A 21008-nucleotide genomic window follows, 5' to 3' on the forward strand; every position below is an offset into this window, starting at 1 on the left:
ATGAAATCTGCTTCTGATTTATTTGAACTTTTAATAAATAATTTAATTTTACAGATCACATTGTAATCATAAAAAGGAAGTACACTGAGGGCTCTATTTTTCTTGTAGTCATGACTTAAGGATGAAGAATTGGTCAGAAGAAAACACCATTGTACTATCTTACTCATCCTGAAGTTCTGATCAGGATAAAACTGTATTAGAACCAACATGTGCATTAAAGAAAACTGGTTCATAGTGGGTTACCTCTTAAAAACAAACCTAAAATAGGAACTAAACAAAATGAATTATGTGAGTCAAAATACCTGTACTTAGAAACCTAGTTTCCTTTGATTATAAGGATGCGATCTAACAGGTATGTTTACTTCATTTGTAAAATAATACTTACAGTGATCAAACCCAGTCATAAAGATTTAAAGATTTTTTCTTGATTAGTTAATAAAGAATCAACTTTACTGACTAATAAAGTTTTAAGATATATAATTGACATAAGAGTATACCAATATAGAAGCAGGCAGAGAGCATTGCTGTGATATACAAGCACTTAGGTAAATTTTGAACTATTTCCTTTTCTCATTATGCAAATTCTGATGTACAGTTTGAAATCATATATGTTTTACAAACTGGAAAGGGTTGAGTCAATACCTAATTTATTGTCATTTTGGTTTTTGTCGCCTTTGCAGTCTCCTGGATATAGTTTTTATTGTATTTGTGTCCTGCATATTAGTCTCCTGTTCTTCAGTCCTGGCTGGGGAATTCTCTTGTTCTTTGATTGCAGATGTAGTATAAGGCCTTTTCAGTCCAAGAGAATCTTTTGGACTAGTGGGAGCAGTCCTAGTAGACTCATTGATAGATGTAAGTTGATTTTCTCCTGCTGAACCAGACGAAAATGCTTGGGTATCTATCAGGGCAAGTTCTTCATCAGCTATTGAATCACCTTCCAAAAGAGAAATGTTGTTAAATTTTTTAAGTGGAGTCATCTGAGGAGAATTCAATTCTTTTTTCTTCATAGGTGTTTCATATTTGGTGCCACAACTCCGTGGTGGCTGAAATGCCTTCTGTGCAGCTGGAGAAACAAATGTACAAATGGGACTAACAGGTGGAGGTACAGGCAGTCTACTCAAGAAATCCAAGGCTCTTTTCTTTTTGCAGTTTTTTGGGTCATCAATCTCTTTCTCTTCTTTGCAACAAGATTTTGAAGTCAATTGGGCTGGTACAGGTGTTGAGACTGACTTCCCTTTTAGCTTACAAAGTGATAACGGAGTTTGATAATTCATCTCACTACTGGGAGAAGACATCTAATAAAAAAACAAATTAAGAAGTAGCCTATATAATTATGTCCTAATATATAAAACAAAATCAAATTAGCTTTTCGTTAAAAAATATTTAAACACACAGATACAACACACTTTTACTCCTTTAGTAGCTATGATTTCAAGAGACATTTGTATTATTTTTCTTACTCCAGAAGGAAATATTTTTGCATAAGAAGATATAAAAATGAAAAGAAAGATGAAAACTAATCATAATAAAAGCTAAAAAGGAAGTAGGGGACATAACATGCTTTCATCTTCTTTTTGTTATTAACAGGTTAAAACAAAGATAAGCATTTTAAAACCATTGTAGGAACAGAGTGCCTGTGTTCCTACTTTTGCAGTTTTGTGACTGAGGCAATTGCTTAACTCCTGTATGTCATAGTTTCCTCATTTGTAAAATGGAGATAATTTTTATCAGAGGGTTGTTGTGAAGATTAAATGAGTTAACGTACATAACTTAGCCAGTGTAAGCTACTTAAGAATTAGTCCATAGCCAGTATTACAGACTTCAGCTTGATTTGCAAGATTTAAAGAGTTAAATCAAACTGAGCTTAGAAACAACCCTAATTGTACGGAATAGTTTTCAGAGCAAAAAGACACAGGCAAAAAAAAGTCTTTTCAATCATATGTACTTAGAATGCTAAAAATGAAATCACGTGTTTATAAAATTCTCCACCAAAGAGTGTTACATTCTGGCTTCAGTAAACAAAATAAAATTTCCAGATAGCCTATACCTATAAGAGGCACTTAATAATTAATGACACTTTCTAATTAAGTTTAATTACGTTTTATCATGTTTACTAGGTATATATCAGAATATATTGTTGCCTCTCTAAATAATATTTATAAAATTCCTTACATTTAGAGTAACTTACCAGAAGCTTATTTCCTGTACCAAGGACTGTTTGAGCAGTGTGTGGTGCTGAAGTATAGTCTTTAGTTGGGGTGGACCACTTGGGATTATTTGCATTAAGTATACGAATAAGCTTGTTTTCTGCATCATTGCAAAATATATCAATATTCTAAGAAAATAAATTGGAAAAGCTGTTTTGTAAAATGCAAACCTACACATTCATGTTTTTAGAAAATGTTAACTTTAAAACCAGAAATACAAAAATGCAGACCAGAAAAAAAGGATGAAATGCCCCAAATTTGATAGCAACTGTCAAACAATACACCAGTGTAAAAAGTGGAAAACCTACATCACTGATTTAGGGGACCTTAATTGTTAGTGGGAAAGAAGGTGAGAAGGGGTGTGTGTGTGAAGGAAGGAGAGAGATGTAAGAGATCTTCCCATCCATCTGGTTTAATCAGCAAGTTATCATACGATGCAGGATTTGGAGCTGGAAGATTGGGACTCACGTCTCAGTTTTATTTACTACCTAACAGCTGTAAATCGTCTAACATCTCACAGAGTACTCCTTACGTTAGGAGTAAAATGAAAACCGATTCATGTCTGTTCCAAGAATTAACTGAAATAACATGTAGTTTATACCACATGAAACTGTTTCAGAAGTCACAAATGGTCAAATACCAGCAATTTGGTAATGGTTTAGCCTGACTTATAAGAGTATTTTGTTAAATGATATATAAACGACACTCAGTCGTCTCTGAGCTACCCTTGCATGCTGTCGGAGAAAACCTGGGATGTAAATACTCTGCATGGGAGCCAAATGATAACTGTAGCCCGCAGTTCATAAGCTAGGCAAATCAGGGTGTTATTCATCATGTGCATTGAGTCTAGGTAAAGTATTACACCAACTTCCCTAGCTGCTCGAATGCTTTTAAAATATACTTTTATTTATATGAATTTTGACTAACACACTTTTCAAATATTAAACTACAGAACTAAGAGGCTTTTGTAGATTTTTTACAAGTTAGCAATTTATAAAATCCAAAATTTTATTGGGAGGCAGCATTGCATAGTAGTTAATAGTTTGGGCTCTGCATTTAGATGGCTTAAGTATGAATCCTGGTTCTACCAATTTGGCTGTGTGACTTAACTTCTGTTTCTCATCAATGAAATGGGAAAACAGTTCCCTACTTCATAGGGTTGGTGGGAGAATTAAATGAGACAGGCTTAGAACAAGTCCACATATACAGTAAGCACTCGGTAAACTTTGTTCTCCTGTTTGGTATTATTTCAAATCAAAGACAGGTATAAACTGTATAAAATATTAGATATGGAGTTTAAAATGTAAATTTAAAAAATTTAAAAATTTTTTGGCCACGCCCCACAACATGCGGGGATCTTAGTTCCCTGACCAGGGATCGAACCCATGCCCCCTGCAGTGGAAGAGCAGAGTTTTAACCACTGGACCACCAGCAAAGTCCCGAAAATGTAAACTTGGAATCTACATATTATTAACTAATTACACTGCCAAGTGCTATAAGCCACGGGTAACTCATATAATTCTTGTTACCAATTTCCAGTGTGCCTACATGGTCTATATTGCTAAACATCCTTCTCACAATTCTTCCTAATTCAGTTCCTTTCCAGTCATTCTTTTCTCCCTGACAGCTATCACTCACCATCTCCTCAGGTTCATGAACAATTAATATATGATGAAATCTTACCTTACATTATACGTCAACTATCCAATTTTCATAAAAGTGGCCACTTCCTTGACATGTGACTGTCAAAATAGGGAAATGCCAACATGCATGGTAATGCTCAAAGCTAATTTTACCTCAATAGTATTTTTCATTTTGTGGAATGTCTCTTGAAAATGGCCCTCCTTTGGACTGGCAGAAAACATGGAAAAATCTCCGGCAAATAAAGTAGGAATTCTTGATTTGGACTCTGGTCGCCACTGGAGGTTGCTTGCAGCAATTAACATGTGAGGTTTAATAATATCTTCATTAAGATCTATCCAAAACTTTATTGCCAATAAATTATGGCATTCATCTGACAAATAGACCAAAGGAGCAAGACCTAAAATGGAAAAAACAAAACTCAAAAAATCAAACTTTATTTATATGTGTTAGATAAAAATACAAGGAACCTCTAACTATGGCCATTTATTTTGGTATGCTAATGGTAAAAACAAATCAAAATAACTAAACATAGAGAAAACTCAGGATTTCCAAAATGACCTGTTGCTTATGGTGCTAAAATTTCAATGCAATATGACAACACATTCTGTTACAGAGGCCATGGGGAAGCCCACAACACATAAGCTGAATAGTAGGGGAAATTCAAGTTGGGAAGGAAGAGACCATTCTAAGCAAAGTGAACAAATTTTTAAAGGTAGGAATGTTAAATGCTTTAGTGTGTCAAGAATGTGAAACTATACAGTTTAGCTGACGTGTGATGGGTGGTGGTTTAAGGCAGGAGGTTGAAGGGTTTTTCAGGTATCTGAAGGAGTTTTGGTTTCATTTTCTAAGGGACAGAGAGCCACCAAAGATTTTAAGGTAAGAAACATCATGATTAGATTTGGGTATTGGAGAACTGGTATTTAGGCTTAAGGTGGCACTCTGAAACTCTCTGATAGAAATTTCTTTCTCTAATACTTGACATCAAAATAAATTAAAAAAGAAATGTCCACCAGAAACCTACAAATAAGGAATATCCTGATATAAAATTTAAAAATTGGTGATGAAGGAAAGAAACAGAAGACTGTGGGTAGAACCAAGCACAGGAGGGCTCAGCTTCTAGTCTCCTTCCCCAGACTGGTGAAATGACACACATTTTAAGAATTCTGTTATCCTTAAATCTGAAGAAAAGCAGATAGAATGGGTATCCTTACTTTTTTCCTCTTCTGATCAGAAATAATGAAAATGGCTATGGTGGAAAACAGGTGATCAGGACTGACTGACAGGGTAACAGTTGTGTTATGGGTTGAACTGTGTCCCATAAAAGATGCTGAAGTCCTAACCTGTGACTGTGACCTTATTTGCAAATAGTGTTTGCTGACAAAATCAAGTTGAGGTCATTTGGGAACATCCTAATCCAATGTCCTTATGAAAAGGGGAAATTTGGACACACATGCACACAAGGAGAGTGCCCAGTGAAGATGAAGGCAGAGACCAGGGTGATGCATCTACAAGCCAAGGAAGGCTGAAGATGCCAGCCAACCTTCAGAAGCTGGAAGCGAGGCACTGGACAGATTCTCTCTCACAGCCTCAGGATGAACCAACCCTGCCGACATCTTGATTTTGGACTTCTAGCCTTCAGAACTGGGAGGCAATATGCTGCTTAAGCCACGCAGTTTGTGGTTCAGCAGATTAACATATGAGGTTACTCACTGAACTAGGGAAAATGATCTAGAACAGAGATAATATCTTCCAGGGATATGGAATATATAACGGATAGAAACTGAAATACCCAGCCCTCATACAGTACCTAAGAGGGGGAAATTTGGTCTGAATACAACAGGAAAAGGGAAAAAAATAAAGAGTCAAGAACTGCATGGCAGGTCTCTCTCTCCCACACACCTTGCCACGTCACGACAATCTGCCGTGGGACCTTTAGAACCAATCTCATGGCAGTCACCCAGTTCATCTTGCACTTCCTGGACTCAGTCTCCAGGGAGCTTTCCACACTGCCTCTTTGGACACCATCTCCGATCTCTACCTGACTTCTGGAAGCCTCTCCCTGGACCTTCTGGAACTCCAATCACTCTCTCCCTTTCATTCCCTTAAGATTTTAACTCGTAACTCACTATCGTTCTGTCATCACTATGGCTATACTTCTTGGCGATTTCAGATACACATTACCCTGGGCTCCCAGGTTCCTTGTTTTCTTCTCGAATAATCCTGTTCTCCAGTTTCTATCAGATGCTCACTCCAAAGGACATATCCAAGACTTTGTTACTTCCAGTAACTTCATCCCCTCCAGAATCTCAGTTTCAAATACCCCAGTCTTCAGCCACCATCGGTGCTCATTCCAGCTCACTCTCTCCAGAACCCCAATTCAACCAATCCTTCAACCCCACCCATTTTTCTAATCTCCTGTTTACTGTTCCACATTCCCCTAATGTCCTCTCTTTCCTCTGTATTGTTCTTAAAGGTCAGGGTCAGTTATTAAAATCCCTCCTTTGCATACACCCCTCTCCCTTCTTTTTCTTCCATCCTCGATTGTTACCTTCTTTATTGAACTTTTTCTCATCAGAATACAGTATCTCATCAGTATGCTACTAGCACTTTCATCTGAAAAAACAAATATTCCCTTGATCCAAATTCCCCTTCTAGCTACTGCTCCATTTCTCTTTTTGTTTAAAGCACACTATATTCTTGAAATGCCTGATTCACTGTCTACCTCCCTCTCTTCCCAATTCGCCTGCCCCACTTCAATCAGCCTTTCACTCCCACTACTCTACCCAAAGGGCGAAAGCCAGCAATCCATTCTTAGCCACATGCTACCAGATGCCCAGTGAGGGGCCTGAGTTGGGCCCTGGCTCTCTTCTCTTCTCCATCTACTCCCACACCCCGCGAGCTCATCCAGTCTCATGAATTTATTTAATCATCACCTGTATGTTGATGACTCCCCAGCTTATATCTTCAGCCCAGTCGATTTCCTTAGAACTATATCCAGCTGTCGAGTAGAAATCTCTAAGTAGATTAAGCACCTAAAACTGAACTGTCCAAAACTGAGCTCCTGACCTTTCCTGCACACCTGTTTTTCTTGCGGTGTCCCCCCTCAGGAAATGGCAATTCCATTTGTCCAGCTGCTCAGACCAAAACCTCAGCCTTCACTCCTTGATTCCTCTCTTCATCCACACTGTGCCTCTACCTTCAAAATAGAACCAGTCTGATTATTTCTGGTCACTCTCATTGCTTCTGTTTGCTCCAAACTATGATCAATTGCCTAAATTTCTACAATAGCCTCCAGCAGATTTCCCTGTTTGGAGTCTCATGCCCCCTACAGTCTATTCTAAATATAGCAGCCTGAGTGATCCCGTGAAAACCTAGTCAGATGCTGTCACTCCTCTACTTGAAACATTTAGGAAAAAAGTTAGAGTCCATGCAAGACTGCCCCATGATCTGGTCCTTCACTGCCTCTTCCTGGCTGTTACTACTCACTCCCTGGCCTCTGCTAATACTTAAAGGCATCATGGAGGATCCTCCTGTAACATCACGTTTGTAATTGCTGTTCCTACTGCCTGGAATGTTCCTCCCCACAGATGTCCACGTGCTTCTCTCCCTCTAGTCCTTCAAGTCTTATTCAAATGCCAACTCTACAGTGAGGTCTTTCCTCGCTTCCCTGTCTAAAGCTGTATTCCTCTCCCCTTCCCCCTGATCCAACCTGTCCCTCCCTACTTATTTTTCCTTAGCCATACTAAGAAAACTACACATGCTACATATTTTGTGATCTCCCTCCTTGACCATAATGTAGGCTCCATGAGGGCAGGAATACCTGTCTGTTTTGTTCATTGCTATATACTTAGCATTTAGAACAGTGCCTGGCACATAATAGGCATTCAATAAATACCAATTGAACAACTGAATAAAAGTTACCCACTCTCTATAACAATAATATAACATGTGGAGTCACCCAAGTATGACCAAGATGAAATAAAATGCTGCAAAAACCATGTAGCACATTAACATACTACAGTCAAAGAAAACCCCACAAAGCACTAATACACAACTAAACAAAAACACATTAAACAAAAAGGAGAAAAGAGCACAGCAAAAGACAAAGAGCACATCCCATAAGTAAACAAAACTAAAACAACAAAAAAAATTTCTGAAGTCTTCAAAACTGATTCATGCTATTGAACTTAATAGGAACAAATATTCAATAAAATAAAAGCTTGGACATGAATATGGGATGAAAAATAGCCCCGTAAGACAAAAAGGAGACTGTAGGATCAAAGAAATAGAGGACACCAATATACTATCATAATGGGACAGATGCATGCATTACAAATAGCAAGGAATAAAACATATCACTATGCTGCAGAAAATAAAATTACTGACATAAAGGCTGGATATAACCATGGTGAATGAAGGTGGAAAAGACAAAGAAATAGAAGCAGAGAAGAGATAAAAATAAAAAATAATCCAACATAAGGCTAACTGCTGTCCTTGAAGTAGAAATCCCAATAAATGAAATAGCAGATTTATTCAAAGATATTGCAGAATTTCTCTGCTATAAAGAAAGCACTGAATCTGCAGATTAAAAGGGCACCTGTGTTCCAGGAGAACTGTATACAGAATGCTTACACTAAGACATAGCTTAAACTTTTGGAGTTCAAAACATTCTTCAGACATCTAGACATAAAAAAGACAATCACCTAAAAGGGGGGACAATTCTGCCAGTCCCAGACTGTTCAATGTCAAAAAAGCAATTTCTACAAAGTTCTGAAAGAAAGCAAGAGCCCATAGTATTGTGCCTGCCAAAATACAGTCTCAGAATTAGGGCAATAGGTTCCCATTTCAAACACATGAGGAACTTGTGGAATACGGCACACTCGAAACCTTGAAAAAAAGATCGACAATAAACCTTAGCCAAAGAACTGAGGAAGGGAGAGACTGTGACTGGGCAGTTGATAAACAAGGAATCCATGATCTGAGACCCTACCCTGAACTAGGCACTGTTTTAAGGGCTGAGGATACAGCAGTAACAAAGTCTCTGCCTTTACAGTGCTAACGTTCCAGAAGCGGGAGACAAAAAAACCCCATAAATATGTATTGTTAGCTGCCGGTGGGTGGTATGGAGAAAAACAAAGGAGAGTAAAGGGAGAAAAAGTGCTAGGTTGGGAGCAGAGAAAGTACAGCTCTTTTACAAAGGGTGCTCAGGGAAAGGCCTCTTATGAGGTGGGGGCCAGCTGTGTGGCCGTCTGGAGGAAAGGCCTTCTGGGAGAGGGAGCAGTGAGTGTAAAGGCTCTGTGATGAAAGTGGGCTCTAGAATAGCAAGAAAGGTGTCCATACAGCTGAAGGGGAACGGAGGACAGAGTTCTGGGAGGTGAGAGTGGAGAGACCAAGTGCTGAGGGGCCTGGCACAAAATAACCAATAAATGGAAGGCTTTTGTGCTTAAGTTGAGACATAGCTGGGCCTTTACACTTGCTTTGCAGATAAAATCTACGGAACAAGGTATAGAAGGAGGAATGAGCAATGTTGTACTGGAGGAATAATATATAGATGAACCTGGCTACGACACCGGAGAGTAGTAAAAACTGAAGTAGGAGGTAAAGGCTTTTGATAGCTCAGTTAACTGCAGAAGGAGATAATAATTATTTTGCCTAGTAATCACTAATATGCTGCAAAACATTTTTTAGCAATTTCTTTAAAATTGAGTACCACAAAATGGGATGTAAGTTGTTTCCTTGTAATAGTGTAGAACTGCTTTTCAGAGGTTAAAACAAGCCTGCTTTCAAATCACTAGTTACCAAACTTACCAATTAGTAGCTCCAATTAACCATAAGGAAGACAAATTTTAAAATATAATGTTTTTCAAAAGCATCAATAAAAAGCTAGCATTAAATACACTGTGTATTACCTATTTTTTTCACAACAGAAACTACAAATCCTATTAGGTCCACCTCACAACAAGGTGGCTGGAAGTCTGGAGCCAATAATTTGTTGAAGTGAAGCAGCTCCCTGGGTTGATAAACTTGTAACAGAATTTCGTCTGAAGCCTACAAGAAAAAAAAATCAGTATATGTAGATTCTATACACTAATACACATTTACCAAAATTGAAAAATTATGATGAAAGGTTTATACCGGTAGTTGTTGATACTGAGTTTTTTTTGTTGCTGTTAACTGTATGTTAGCTCTTTCAGGTTTACTTTTAGATTTTGATGCTGCAAGATGATAGATTCTGTATCGCTTCCCCTCTGTTAAGAGGGAATATAAATCTGATGATGGACGCCAGATACTCAACAGAACTATTTAGAGAAAGAGGAAAAAGACACGATGGAAGGAATCACAATCATTAAGAATCTTGTTTAAAAATAAATACTGAGGACAATAAAGATCTAAGGGTTATATTTTCATTCTGGGGGCAATGGTGGCCGATTTTTGCTCCTCTGATATACACTCACGTAACACTTTATCTACCATTTGGAGTAATTTTATTAATAAGATAATAATTTCCAAACTTAAAATTGATAAGAACAAAACTTTTATATACTGACCTGAATCTTTCTCCTTTCTCTCATAGCTCATGATGCGCAGCTTCCACACAGGCGTCACGTCCCTTGGTAAAATCTGTTCCCCTTGCTCAGCAGACTCCACAGCCTTCCTGAGTTCCACCTCGATCTGGGCTTGCTTCTTATCATTCAACATCTGTCTGTGATTATTCAAGGCTCTTAACTGCTCTTCACTAAAATAACCCTGTGGCCATTTAGTATATTGAGGCAGATGATTTTGGAATAAAAAGCAAACAAAACAGAAACAAACCACCTCATCTACTGTAAATGAATCTCTTTAAATGGGGATAAAATACAATAGAATTTAGTTCACTTTAAGGATATGACAATATAAAAATTGAGATTAATGTACTCAGCTTATCACATAACAACTATTTTCAAGTGACTTAAACAGTTTACTAATCTTTGTGACACATTTACCTAGGGCCAAAACAACTCCTACTTAAAAATATACTCTAATAATTATAATCATCAACACTGACATTATAAATGGTTAACATCTGAATGCTTATTATATTTGAGAAATAGTTCTATGTGTGGGTAATGTATGAAATCATTTAATCTTCACAATAATCCTATAAGGTAGGTACTATTCTTCTTTCCATGTAGTAGGTGATGAAACTGAGGTACAGAGAGAATAAATAATTTGCAGAGGCATATAGGCAGGGGTTGGCTCAAGACCCCTCATTCGTAGCTCCCTGTAGTACAATTTCATTGACTCTCTGGAGCAGTAGATACAATTTAAAACAGATATTGCAAGCACTTACCTCTGCCTCTACTCTTCTCTCCCAATCATTTAGCAAATTGGTATTTGAACTTCCTGGGAATCTCACCCAGTGTTAATAACAAAAACAAAAACCCCCAAAATAACCAAAAATAAAATAAATAGGAATCCCGACATATAACCTACTAGACTGCTGCTGACTTACCCATCTTAATACCCTAATCTATATTGGGAAGGGAGATTATGAAATCCCTGTGCCCTACAAAGGTTTTCCTTAATAGGCAGTGTTTAGGTTAAACATGAATTAAAAAAAAAAAAAAACGTGATTTCAGAAGTCCCACAACACTAAACACTGTCACTGAAAACAAGTTCTTTTAACAGGGTATTTTAGAAATTGATGGCAATTTTTCCCTCTAAGAGTGATAATGATACCTTTCAGTGAATCTCATAGAATCATATAAACTTAGAACCTTAGAGATAAGCCACTTTCAGACTTATCTCTAAGAAAATTAAGGCCATACACATTTATTGTCATCAAATGAGATTAATCAATAAACCGTTTTCCTAAAATTTCCCCTCTCCTCCCTATTTAGCAAATTTATCCTAGAATTTGCATTAATTAGGTACCCCAGTGTCTAAAAATTCAGGAAGCAACCTACCTTAATATATGAAATGATGTTTTAATAATAATAACATTTATAAAGAACTTTGTAACAGTACACTTCACATACATTATCCAATTTGATCCTAAAACAATATCTTTTGTGCCCATTTGATAGCTATTTTATGTACAATTTGCTTAGCTAATAAATGGTAGAGCCATGATTCTAAAGCCTTTGCTATTTGTTAGCACACTTTTTTTTTTTTTTGGCCACACTGCACAGCATGTGGGATCTTAGTTCCCTGACCAGGGATTGAAACCATGCTCCCTGCAGTGGGAGCGAGGGGTCTTAACCACTGGACTGCCAGGGAAGTATCCTGTAACACACTTTAGTGCTTCTGAAACTTTTCCACCTAAGTATCCTTAAAGTAGAGGATTATGAAATAAACTCTAGGTAGGATCTGAGAAAGAGCTGAGAACATGGAAACTGAGACAGTGTTTGGAAGATACTTGTTTTATGTTAAAAATAAACAAGTTTTGCCTGCATTTTAAACCATATTTAATATATAAAAGTATTCAACCCGCTCATCCTCTATTTGGTACAGAAGTAGAAATGTACCACCCTGGTTTGTGGTACATCACTGAGGACCCCAGAAATGGACACATCCCCTTTGAGAAATACAGCACTTCAACATACTGCTTCCTGTAATGGCCAGATGAGTGACTACAGCTTCCCACCTTGAAGGATGAAGATTAGGCTCATTGTAGGCCTGCTTACTCTCTCACCTCAAGGTAACTTGGGTCTGGTGCATTCTTCACAGCTTCATAAAGTTCTGCACCATCTTGCAGAGCACGAACTTGCTGTCTTGTTAGTGCACGTGGTGGTATACATCGTTCCGTTACCTTTTCTAGGAAAAAAGCAATGCTAATTAGCTAAACTATAAATTTAAGAACACTGAAAACTAGAGAACTCAGCAAAAAAACACCCAAAGAAGGGAGGTTAAAAATAAACCACTTATCTGCTAAAAATTCTCCAGGAAAATTTGAAACCAGTGTATTCATGGTTTAAGAAACTGTCATACAAAGAGTTTACTTCATTAGAGCAATTTGTAAATTAAGTAAATGATTTCATGATTCACTTAATTATGAGCTACTGATAATTTTAAGCAAATCAAATATTCAGAGTCCCATTTTCCTGCAGATTTATTTAGAACATGAAGCTAAATAATAAAGAAAATCATGAAGAAATGCAGAACATAAAATTTTCCACAATAGAAAAAGGTAGACATAAAAAAGTAAAATTTCATGTCCTTTAGGCATAAAACACTATGATTTTTTATTATTCAAATTGATGCCACAGGGAAAACAAGCTCTAGTTCCAGGTTTAAAAACATAAAAATCAACAACTACTACAAAAAAAAGGCAAGTTCTATAATGCAGATAAGGACATAGAGGAAAGAGAATGACAAATGGCTCCGGGAGAATAATTTGATAGTTCTTTCCCTTGTTGCTTTTCCTTCTCTAATACCAAAACTCGATGCTACAAATACTTTAGTACTGAAGCTTAAAGGAGAGTTTAAGACTTCTGAAAACTGCTGAAGGTATATAATGTTTAATTGCCTAAGAATCTGAGAGGATCTAAAAGTTCACTATGTTGAATAAAGATGTAATATTTGGGGGACAATTCAATGCTTATCTGTTTATCTATGTAATATATATTTTTTTTAAATCAGAAAAAATTCAGATTCAGAATTAGAAAAAAAAATCTATTACTCAAAATAAAGACAATTCACCCAATTAGAAGCCTCTAAAATTTTCTCACGTGAAAAAAAAGATCTTGTAAATACAACTCATTTTACCTTCGTGCTCTTCAAATTCTGCTTGAATTTTAGTGAATAGGGTTTCCAGTTTCTTTTGTTGGGCTTCTGCATATTTTGTGGCTTCCTTTTCTTCTTCTCTTTCATTGCGAAATATGTATAATCCAGATGATGTCTTCTCCATCCACTGTAATAATGTGTCAAACAGAAATACACAGTAGGGAGGGATCGTTCAAATTAACTGTCTCTAAAGAAAGAAATACAGACTTCCTAGGTGATGCAGTGGTTGGGAATCCACCTGCCAATGCAGAGGACATGGGTTTGATTCCTGCTCCAGGAGGCTCCCACATGCGGTGGAGCAACTGGGCCCGTGCACCACAACTATTGAGCCTGTGCTTTGGAGCCCGTGAGCCACAACTATTGAGCCCATGTGCTGCAACTGCTGAGGCCCGTGCGCCTAGAGCCCGTGCTCCGCAACACCAGAAGCCATGGCAGTGAGGAGCCCACAGCAGTGAGGAGCCCATGCACCACAACAAAGAGTAGCCCCTCGCCGCAACTAGACAAAGCCCGTGTGCAGCAACGAAGACCCAACACAGCCAATACATAAATTAAAAAAAATAAAAAAAAGAAATACATTGTAAGTTTCAAGACTATATCATACCTGCATAGGGTATGTTCTTTGAATAATTATATCAACACAACCAACATTTCCTCCATCGCTGAAAAGTGATGACAAGGGAAGAGGAAAAGGTCTAGGATCGCGAAAGAATCCGAGTTTGGCATACCAGCAAGCAGGCCGAGTGCTGTTAGCAGAAATCTGGACAAATTAATAAATTGATTTATAATTTAAATATGTACCTGTATTCAACACTATTTCAGATTTCATAATAATTTTCCTTCTTTTAGGGCTGACACCAAATCACCTCATTGTGAAATTTCAGAATAATGGAGACAAACAATCTTAAAAACATCTTAGGAACAGATCACATAGCGAAGGACTGGGAATAAGACCAGCACTGAGCTTAACAGACACTGTACTAGAGGCAAGAAGGTAACAGAGGAAATGTCTTCAAAATTCTAAAGGAATTATAATATTTCAACCTCAAATTCTATATTCAGCCAACCTTGTAATAAGATTAAAAAAAACCACTACGTGTGTCCTTTCTCAAGAAGCCTCTGGCAGTTGTGTGTCCCTAAAACTAGGGGGCGCACATCTAGAAAGGTATGAAATCCATAATATAGGGCTTCTAATAAAGAAAGAGGTGAAAATAATTTCAAGAATGATAACTGTGCAGCACACAGAGATGATAACCACTTCAGAACTGAGCAGATACATGGAGAGATCCAAGGAATCTCCAAGAAAAAGAAATGGAACTGACAAAGGTATTTTAACACAGTGAAATGATTTTTATATGGCTCCTGTGTGGGAATGAGTTGGTAATAAGGATAAAGAAAATTAAGAAAAACCAAAAAGACAATAACTCCAGGAAAAGTATTAAGTTGTAAAGAAAGGAAATGTAATCCTAGTATATTGTATGCTGAGTTGCAAAAAATATTTTTCATAGTCATCATAACATAAACATTGAATACTGACTTCACTTCTCATCTTTCATAGAAGGAAGCTAACAGTTAATGTCTAAACGGAAGGTGAAAAGAAGACATAACAGTATAAGCAAAAGAAACAGCCAAAGGGATTGGAAGTGGCTGTCTTTGGGGAGTATGGCTGGGGGACAGGCAGGGTTGCATCAGTGACTGCTTTTGGAGGGGGTTACACACCTTATTTTGAGTGTTTAAATTATGCTCAGGTATTGATTTGATCAAAACAAAACAAAAATTGGAAGCCAGTGCAACTTTGATATTCTAAGCAACATAAAACAAAAGCCTGTTTCGGCTTGACTAAAAGCAACCCAAGTTAATGACAAATTGTCTCTTTAACCTAAAAATGATTATTAAAATGCTTTCCTGGTATCATTTTTGATAGCAATATTGTAGACTATTCAACATGACAAAGTCCTGTTATCTAGGTTTAAATCTACATGGAGATGAAGGTGTTCTTTAGTATTATGTATTCAAGAATCACTGAAATCTAATGTTCTAATCACAATGGAACAGAGATTTGCCCAAGTTACCATGGTGGAAGCACAGCAATACTATGAGAACAACATAGCAGCAAAGGGCTTTAGGTACCAAAGTCTAACATCTGGTGCAAATTTACTCCTGCTCTTTAACTGCAACTGCATTATTTTAGCTCAATAAATATCTCTGGCTTTTCAAAAAAAAGCACAAATATCTAACTATCTGAGAAATCTGCCACTTACACTAGTAAGAGTATCAGTACATTTTCAAGAAATGAAGCATAAGTAAATAGGCATAAGTAAATTTAAAAATTTAAATGTAAAACCTCTCTAGAATTTAACTGAATCAGTGACTGATTTTTACCAAGAGTATGCATTAATTTAATTTACCTTTAACATAAGAGACTCTGGGGCTTCAAGAGGTGTACAGGCATCAGGAGAGCCCACCAGCTCTGCTCCGTGAATTACGATCTTCTGACCCACAGTCAGTCTACCGTTCTTTAAGAGAGCTGAGAGGGGAGGATCCACCTGAGCCTTAATGGCATACCATCCATCTGTAAGTTCGACAGTGGCCACTTTTGTGGTATCCACACTACTAGTTTTACTGCTAGAAGTTTCAGATGTATTTGTACTTAATGAAATTATTTCAGAAACACAGAGAACAAGCGTTTTTGCAGCTGTGTCATCCCTTTCCATTATCTTTTTTATAGCTGATCTCCGGCTTCTATCAATTTCCATATCATATCTAACAAGAAAAAGAAAAATGAATTATTTTAGGAATTGTGAGTCTAGAATTTCATTGTAAAAAAAAGTCACTGAATAACTGTGAATAAAAATTAAATACCTTTATTGAAGAAATACCGAGACCAAAGATAATTTAAAATTTGATAGCTAGTAATACATTAAGTATTTTTTAAATTGAAGTACAGTTGATTTACAATGTTGTCCCAATAATATATTAAGTTTTATACTGCTAAAATGTGAATTAAATATTAAAAACCTCCAAAATGTAAAAATGCTTTACTCATAATCCCTGAATAGCAGATTGAATTCACAGTCTTTTCATGTGCCAAGAGGTTAAGGAGGGAGTGGGAAAAGAGGGAAGAGGTGTGTGAATGTGTGACTGCTCTTAAGTGGGGGCTGGGTGGTGATGAGAGAACTACCCTAGACAACTGAACAGCAGTGTGGGATGGCAACTGTCACCGACAACTGGCTAGTGTATCTTTACGGTGTGCAAGTCACAGATGGCACAGAAATCTGACCCATACAATATATGATTACACAATATAATGCTTTAAACTTGCCTGTATTTTAGTTGAAGAAGTACCCTTTCTGGGCTTAAGCATCTATTAGCAAATTCCTTAGGAAAGGCAAATTCCATAGCTGCCAGTTTCCATATAATCCATCTGTAATGATTATAGACCCAAACTCTAGAAATAAGCTTTGGATCCACACCTGGGGTGTCACACAGAGCTCTGAACAAACAAAGGTAGAATAAATAACAAAACCCAGGTAAGATGATATTGAATTCGATAACTCTGATGATTCTTTGCACAAAAACTAAACTGTACAAGATCACTGAATAAGTTTTTATGAGTTAACATATCATCAATAAGTAATATAATTTTAGAAAATGATTTGACATATATCAAAATATGCTAATAGAAATTTCACTTAATATACTAGTCAATACAATTATTTCAACTGGAAAATAAGATCCTTAATTTAAAATAATTATATTTTAAATTATATATTTCTTTTTTTTTAAGATTAGATATTTCTTATTAAAGAAATTGTTTTTAGAAATCACCTAAGAACTTCCTTTTTTAGTCCTGGTTCTCTTCTTGATATCACCCCTTTCTGCTCAAATCTACACTCCTCTTCCTTTCCTATTCTTACTCTCAGTACTACGTAAACAGACGTAATTAAAAGAGAACTTCCATAAACTTCCACCCTCCTATCTGCCAACCACCAGCATCGGTACCCTTACACATTGCCTTCTTACTGTATTTAAAAGAACTGCACCTTTTCTTACCCAGTTCTCTCTATCCCCCTCTTCCAGCTTTATTTTCAAAGTATTTATCACTTTTTAATATACTATACAATCTACTTATTCCTTTTTAAAATTTTCTTTCCCTGTCCCGAACTACAGGATACATGACTTATAAGGGCAGAGATTTTTTTGTTTTGCTATCCCTAATACCCAAGATAGTATCAGACACATAGTACATGCTCAATAAATATTTGTTGAATGATCAAAAACACAGCTTTTGAGCTTCAATTTTCAAACATTTTGAACCATGCCCACCTGATTACAGAGTAATCACTCTTAACCTTGACACTATGCAGTCTACTTAATACAGTTAAATGATACAACTGTCACTTTTCCAACTAGAATCAGTAGCAGTTATTGGTTATGTGGGACAAGTGCCAAGATGTAAGTAACATTCCTGTATTAGAATACTCCAAAAACATAACAAAAATTTAAGGAAAAAATATTTTACCACTTTCCCAAAACTATACACTTTGGAAAGATATATTGAGATCTCAAAAATAAGGGCATAGGAGAAATCTCTTGTCACTGGCATGAGGTAATACCTCCCTGATAGCAAAAATTTTAAATTGTGTTTGTATAAACATGAGAATCCTAAGAGGATATATAGTTTCTAAACTGTTGATTTTTTAGGGCAGTACAGTTTTTTCTAGTCATTTGGTATTACTGCTATTTAAGTATTTCTGTTTAACTTTAGCATTTATATTTTATATTTACTGAAATACACAATGAAAGAGAATATTCACATAAGTGTATATGCATGTATGGGTTTACGATAAGGTCAACTCACACTTAACTTTTCTTATCAGTCTTTATTTTATAAAAGCAATAAAAATAATGTTCTAATTTAAGAAAAACCAATTCAGTAAATCCTAAGACAAACCAAAATTCACTTGTCAAAAGATTTCAACAGAATATCAAGTGAACCACAATGTGTTTAAAATGATTCAATGTATAGACTTTTGAGTTCAAACTTTTAAGTTCAAGAGAGAGAAGGAAAGATTAAAAAAGGGACTCATGAGGACGAGAGATAACGGAATATATAAAAGTTAATTCAAAATTTCTTTTTGCAGAGAGTACCTATAAAATTCTTCTTTTCCAGCCTTTCCATCATTGGAGGGTATGAGCCATCCACCATCAGCCAACTGTATTCCCTTTCCAGCCCATAAGCCTTCCTTCCCAAAATAATCCTGAGTGTGAAACTGAAAAGACTCTGCATTTTTGCTGTTAATTTTCACACAATGTTTAGAAACACCATACATATACAGCTGCACAAAATAAATGACAGGAAAATCTGATGAGTAAAAAACATCAAAAGAAAGAACATGTTTCACAGAAGCAAAGCAATTATAACAAACCCAAGCTGACTTTACCCCAAGTTTTTCATTTAAATATGAAAATACTCACTGTAAAAATATGTAATTTACTTACTAGAAGCTAAAACATTTTTATGTAATATAAGTGACCTATACATTCAAGAGTCTGCTGCACCTTTCTCATTCCCCTTGTGTATATGGCTCCTGCTATATCTGGCACAGGAAGTCATTGTGGGGATAAAAAAGTAATTCAATGTTTAAGAAAACCTCTTAACTTAAAAAACTTAGAAGAGGCCCAGACTCTCACCTCTTCATTGCCCAAAATTCTAACTAGATAGTACTCGCTTAATAAGAATCTTTTTAAAAATATAAATGGCTCTTAGCAGGTTCAGGGTTATGAGTTATTCACACTTAAATTCAATGAGACTGCTTTCCTCTAACACCTAGCTGAGAGCACTTATAGTCATAAAACGAATACATTCCGAAAGTGGAAGAGAAACAGTAATTTTGAAGCACAGATCACTTTAGTAGGATAAGGCAGCAGAGGAGGAGGTTGCCATTGCGGGCTGATTAGGAATTTCTGCATCAATTTGTTTTCTTTAAACAAAACAGTTGGAAGATGATTCAATAAAATAAAGCTACACATTGCTATAAAAGCTGTTAGAATTATAGACAAAAGCATACCTGTTTATGAGAACATGCAGTGGGAACTCGGCCTTCTACTGCTACTTTCAGACAGATTCTAGGCATAGTGGATGTTTTTGCAAGATACAGACTGCCTGGCTGTGGAAAAATACGTTGCCTTTGTTTCTTTTTAATTCGCATATCTTGTATATCTCTGGCAGTCTGAAGATTTGTAATGAAATCTATTAAAGAATAAATAATTAGCAAAAAATAAAACTGAATATAAAATTTTAAAAGCACAATCTTGTTTTATAAAATCATATATATCAATTTGCTCTAATGTTAAATCTTAAGGGATGAAGAAAGTTTGTACTTGAAAAACATTTCTAAAAGAACAGAAATAGATTATTTTTATTTTGAATTCGGAAGAAAATTAGTAGCCTGATAAAAATTATAATCCAATAACACCAGTCCTAGATTTTCAAGAAGAAAGTCTACAATTAGCTATCTTTCAAAGAAAGGATTAGAATAATTTAAACAATCTTTGGATAGAAAAATCTAGAGCTTTACAAAAGGTTTTGAAATTAGCAATCATCATAAAAGGGGGAGAAGTCCTCCAGGTGTTATTTAATATAAGAAATATATAACTGAAAGGCAAAAATACGTCAACACAAATTTTCATATGATACCTAAAGGTTCTTCTTCACCCCTTGTAAAAAGTATAGCTGTTGTTTGATGAATTTCACTGGCATTAACATTGTTTTCACTATCACCAGAGCCATGTTCATCTATGTTTTCTTGTTTCTGTTTGTTTTCCTCCAAATTAGTATTCCTGCTAACACATTCTTCATCTCTGTGAACATGTGATTTAGTTTTAAAAGGTGGGACAAAGACTTTCATTGGTTTGCCTGTAGTTATTGAGTGTCTCCTTTTTTCACTTCTTGGGGCAGGAACCTTACAAAGTGGCTGCCCTGAAACTGAGAAATTGCTTGAAGACTTTCCCAAAGTCAGGTGTTCATAAAAATGAGATTTAGATAGAAATTCTTGACCAGGTGCAGTGAAATTTGGATTCCTTATTTCTTGCTGTTCCGTAGTTGTGCTACAGTAGGGAGAAAATATTTAAGTTTGATTATTTACCAGTAAATGTACATATATATAAGTGTTTTGGAATATTTTTTTTTTTTGCACACCCTCAATTGCTACATGGCAATCCTATTCTGGTAACCGTTCTGCATTTCACCATGGTTGCCCTCCAAAACAATACCACACTTGCCAAGTCTGTAACTGCCTCTCACACACCGACTCCCAGCCTTTGACTTTACCACCTACAAACATGAGAGAAGAGAGTCTGTCAAACATAGATCCCCCGTCTGCCTCCTCCGGT

The 21008-nt window shown here is 36.3% G+C and overlaps 1 protein-coding gene across 5 annotated transcripts in view; it reads right to left on the reverse strand.

Moving 5' to 3' along the window:
* Position 1: 1 nt before the first annotated feature.
* Positions 2-21008, reverse strand: part of BRCA2 (BRCA2 DNA repair associated) — a 54209-nt gene continuing 33202 nt past the window's right edge. Inside the window, exons 14-27 of one of the 5 annotated variants that reach the window (XM_057707895.1) lie at positions 20314-20723; positions 19685-19866; positions 18765-18952; positions 16936-17106; positions 16022-16376; positions 14218-14373; positions 13599-13743; positions 12526-12647; positions 10400-10598; positions 9987-10150; positions 9761-9899; positions 4004-4248; positions 2189-2335; positions 2-1295 (exon numbers count right to left, since the gene is read on the reverse strand). In XM_057707895.1, the coding sequence (XP_057563878.1) occupies positions 654-1295; positions 2189-2335; positions 4004-4248; positions 9761-9899; positions 9987-10150; positions 10400-10598; positions 12526-12647; positions 13599-13743; positions 14218-14373; positions 16022-16376; positions 16936-17106; positions 18765-18952; positions 19685-19866; positions 20314-20723 (3265 nt within the window). In that variant the 3' untranslated portion in view covers positions 2-653. Of the gene's footprint in view, positions 1296-2188; positions 2336-4003; positions 4249-9760; positions 9900-9986; positions 10151-10399; positions 10599-12525; positions 12648-13598; positions 13744-14217; positions 14374-16021; positions 16377-16935; positions 17107-18764; positions 18953-19684; positions 19867-20313; positions 20724-21008 lie in introns of those variants that run through there. The other 4 variants (XM_057707891.1, XM_057707892.1, XM_057707894.1 and 1 more) reach the window with 4 other exon arrangements.

This window comes from Hippopotamus amphibius, chromosome 14 (genome assembly GCF_030028045.1).
Source record: "Hippopotamus amphibius kiboko isolate mHipAmp2 chromosome 14, mHipAmp2.hap2, whole genome shotgun sequence".
Lineage (NCBI taxonomy): Eukaryota > Metazoa > Chordata > Mammalia > Artiodactyla > Hippopotamidae > Hippopotamus > Hippopotamus amphibius.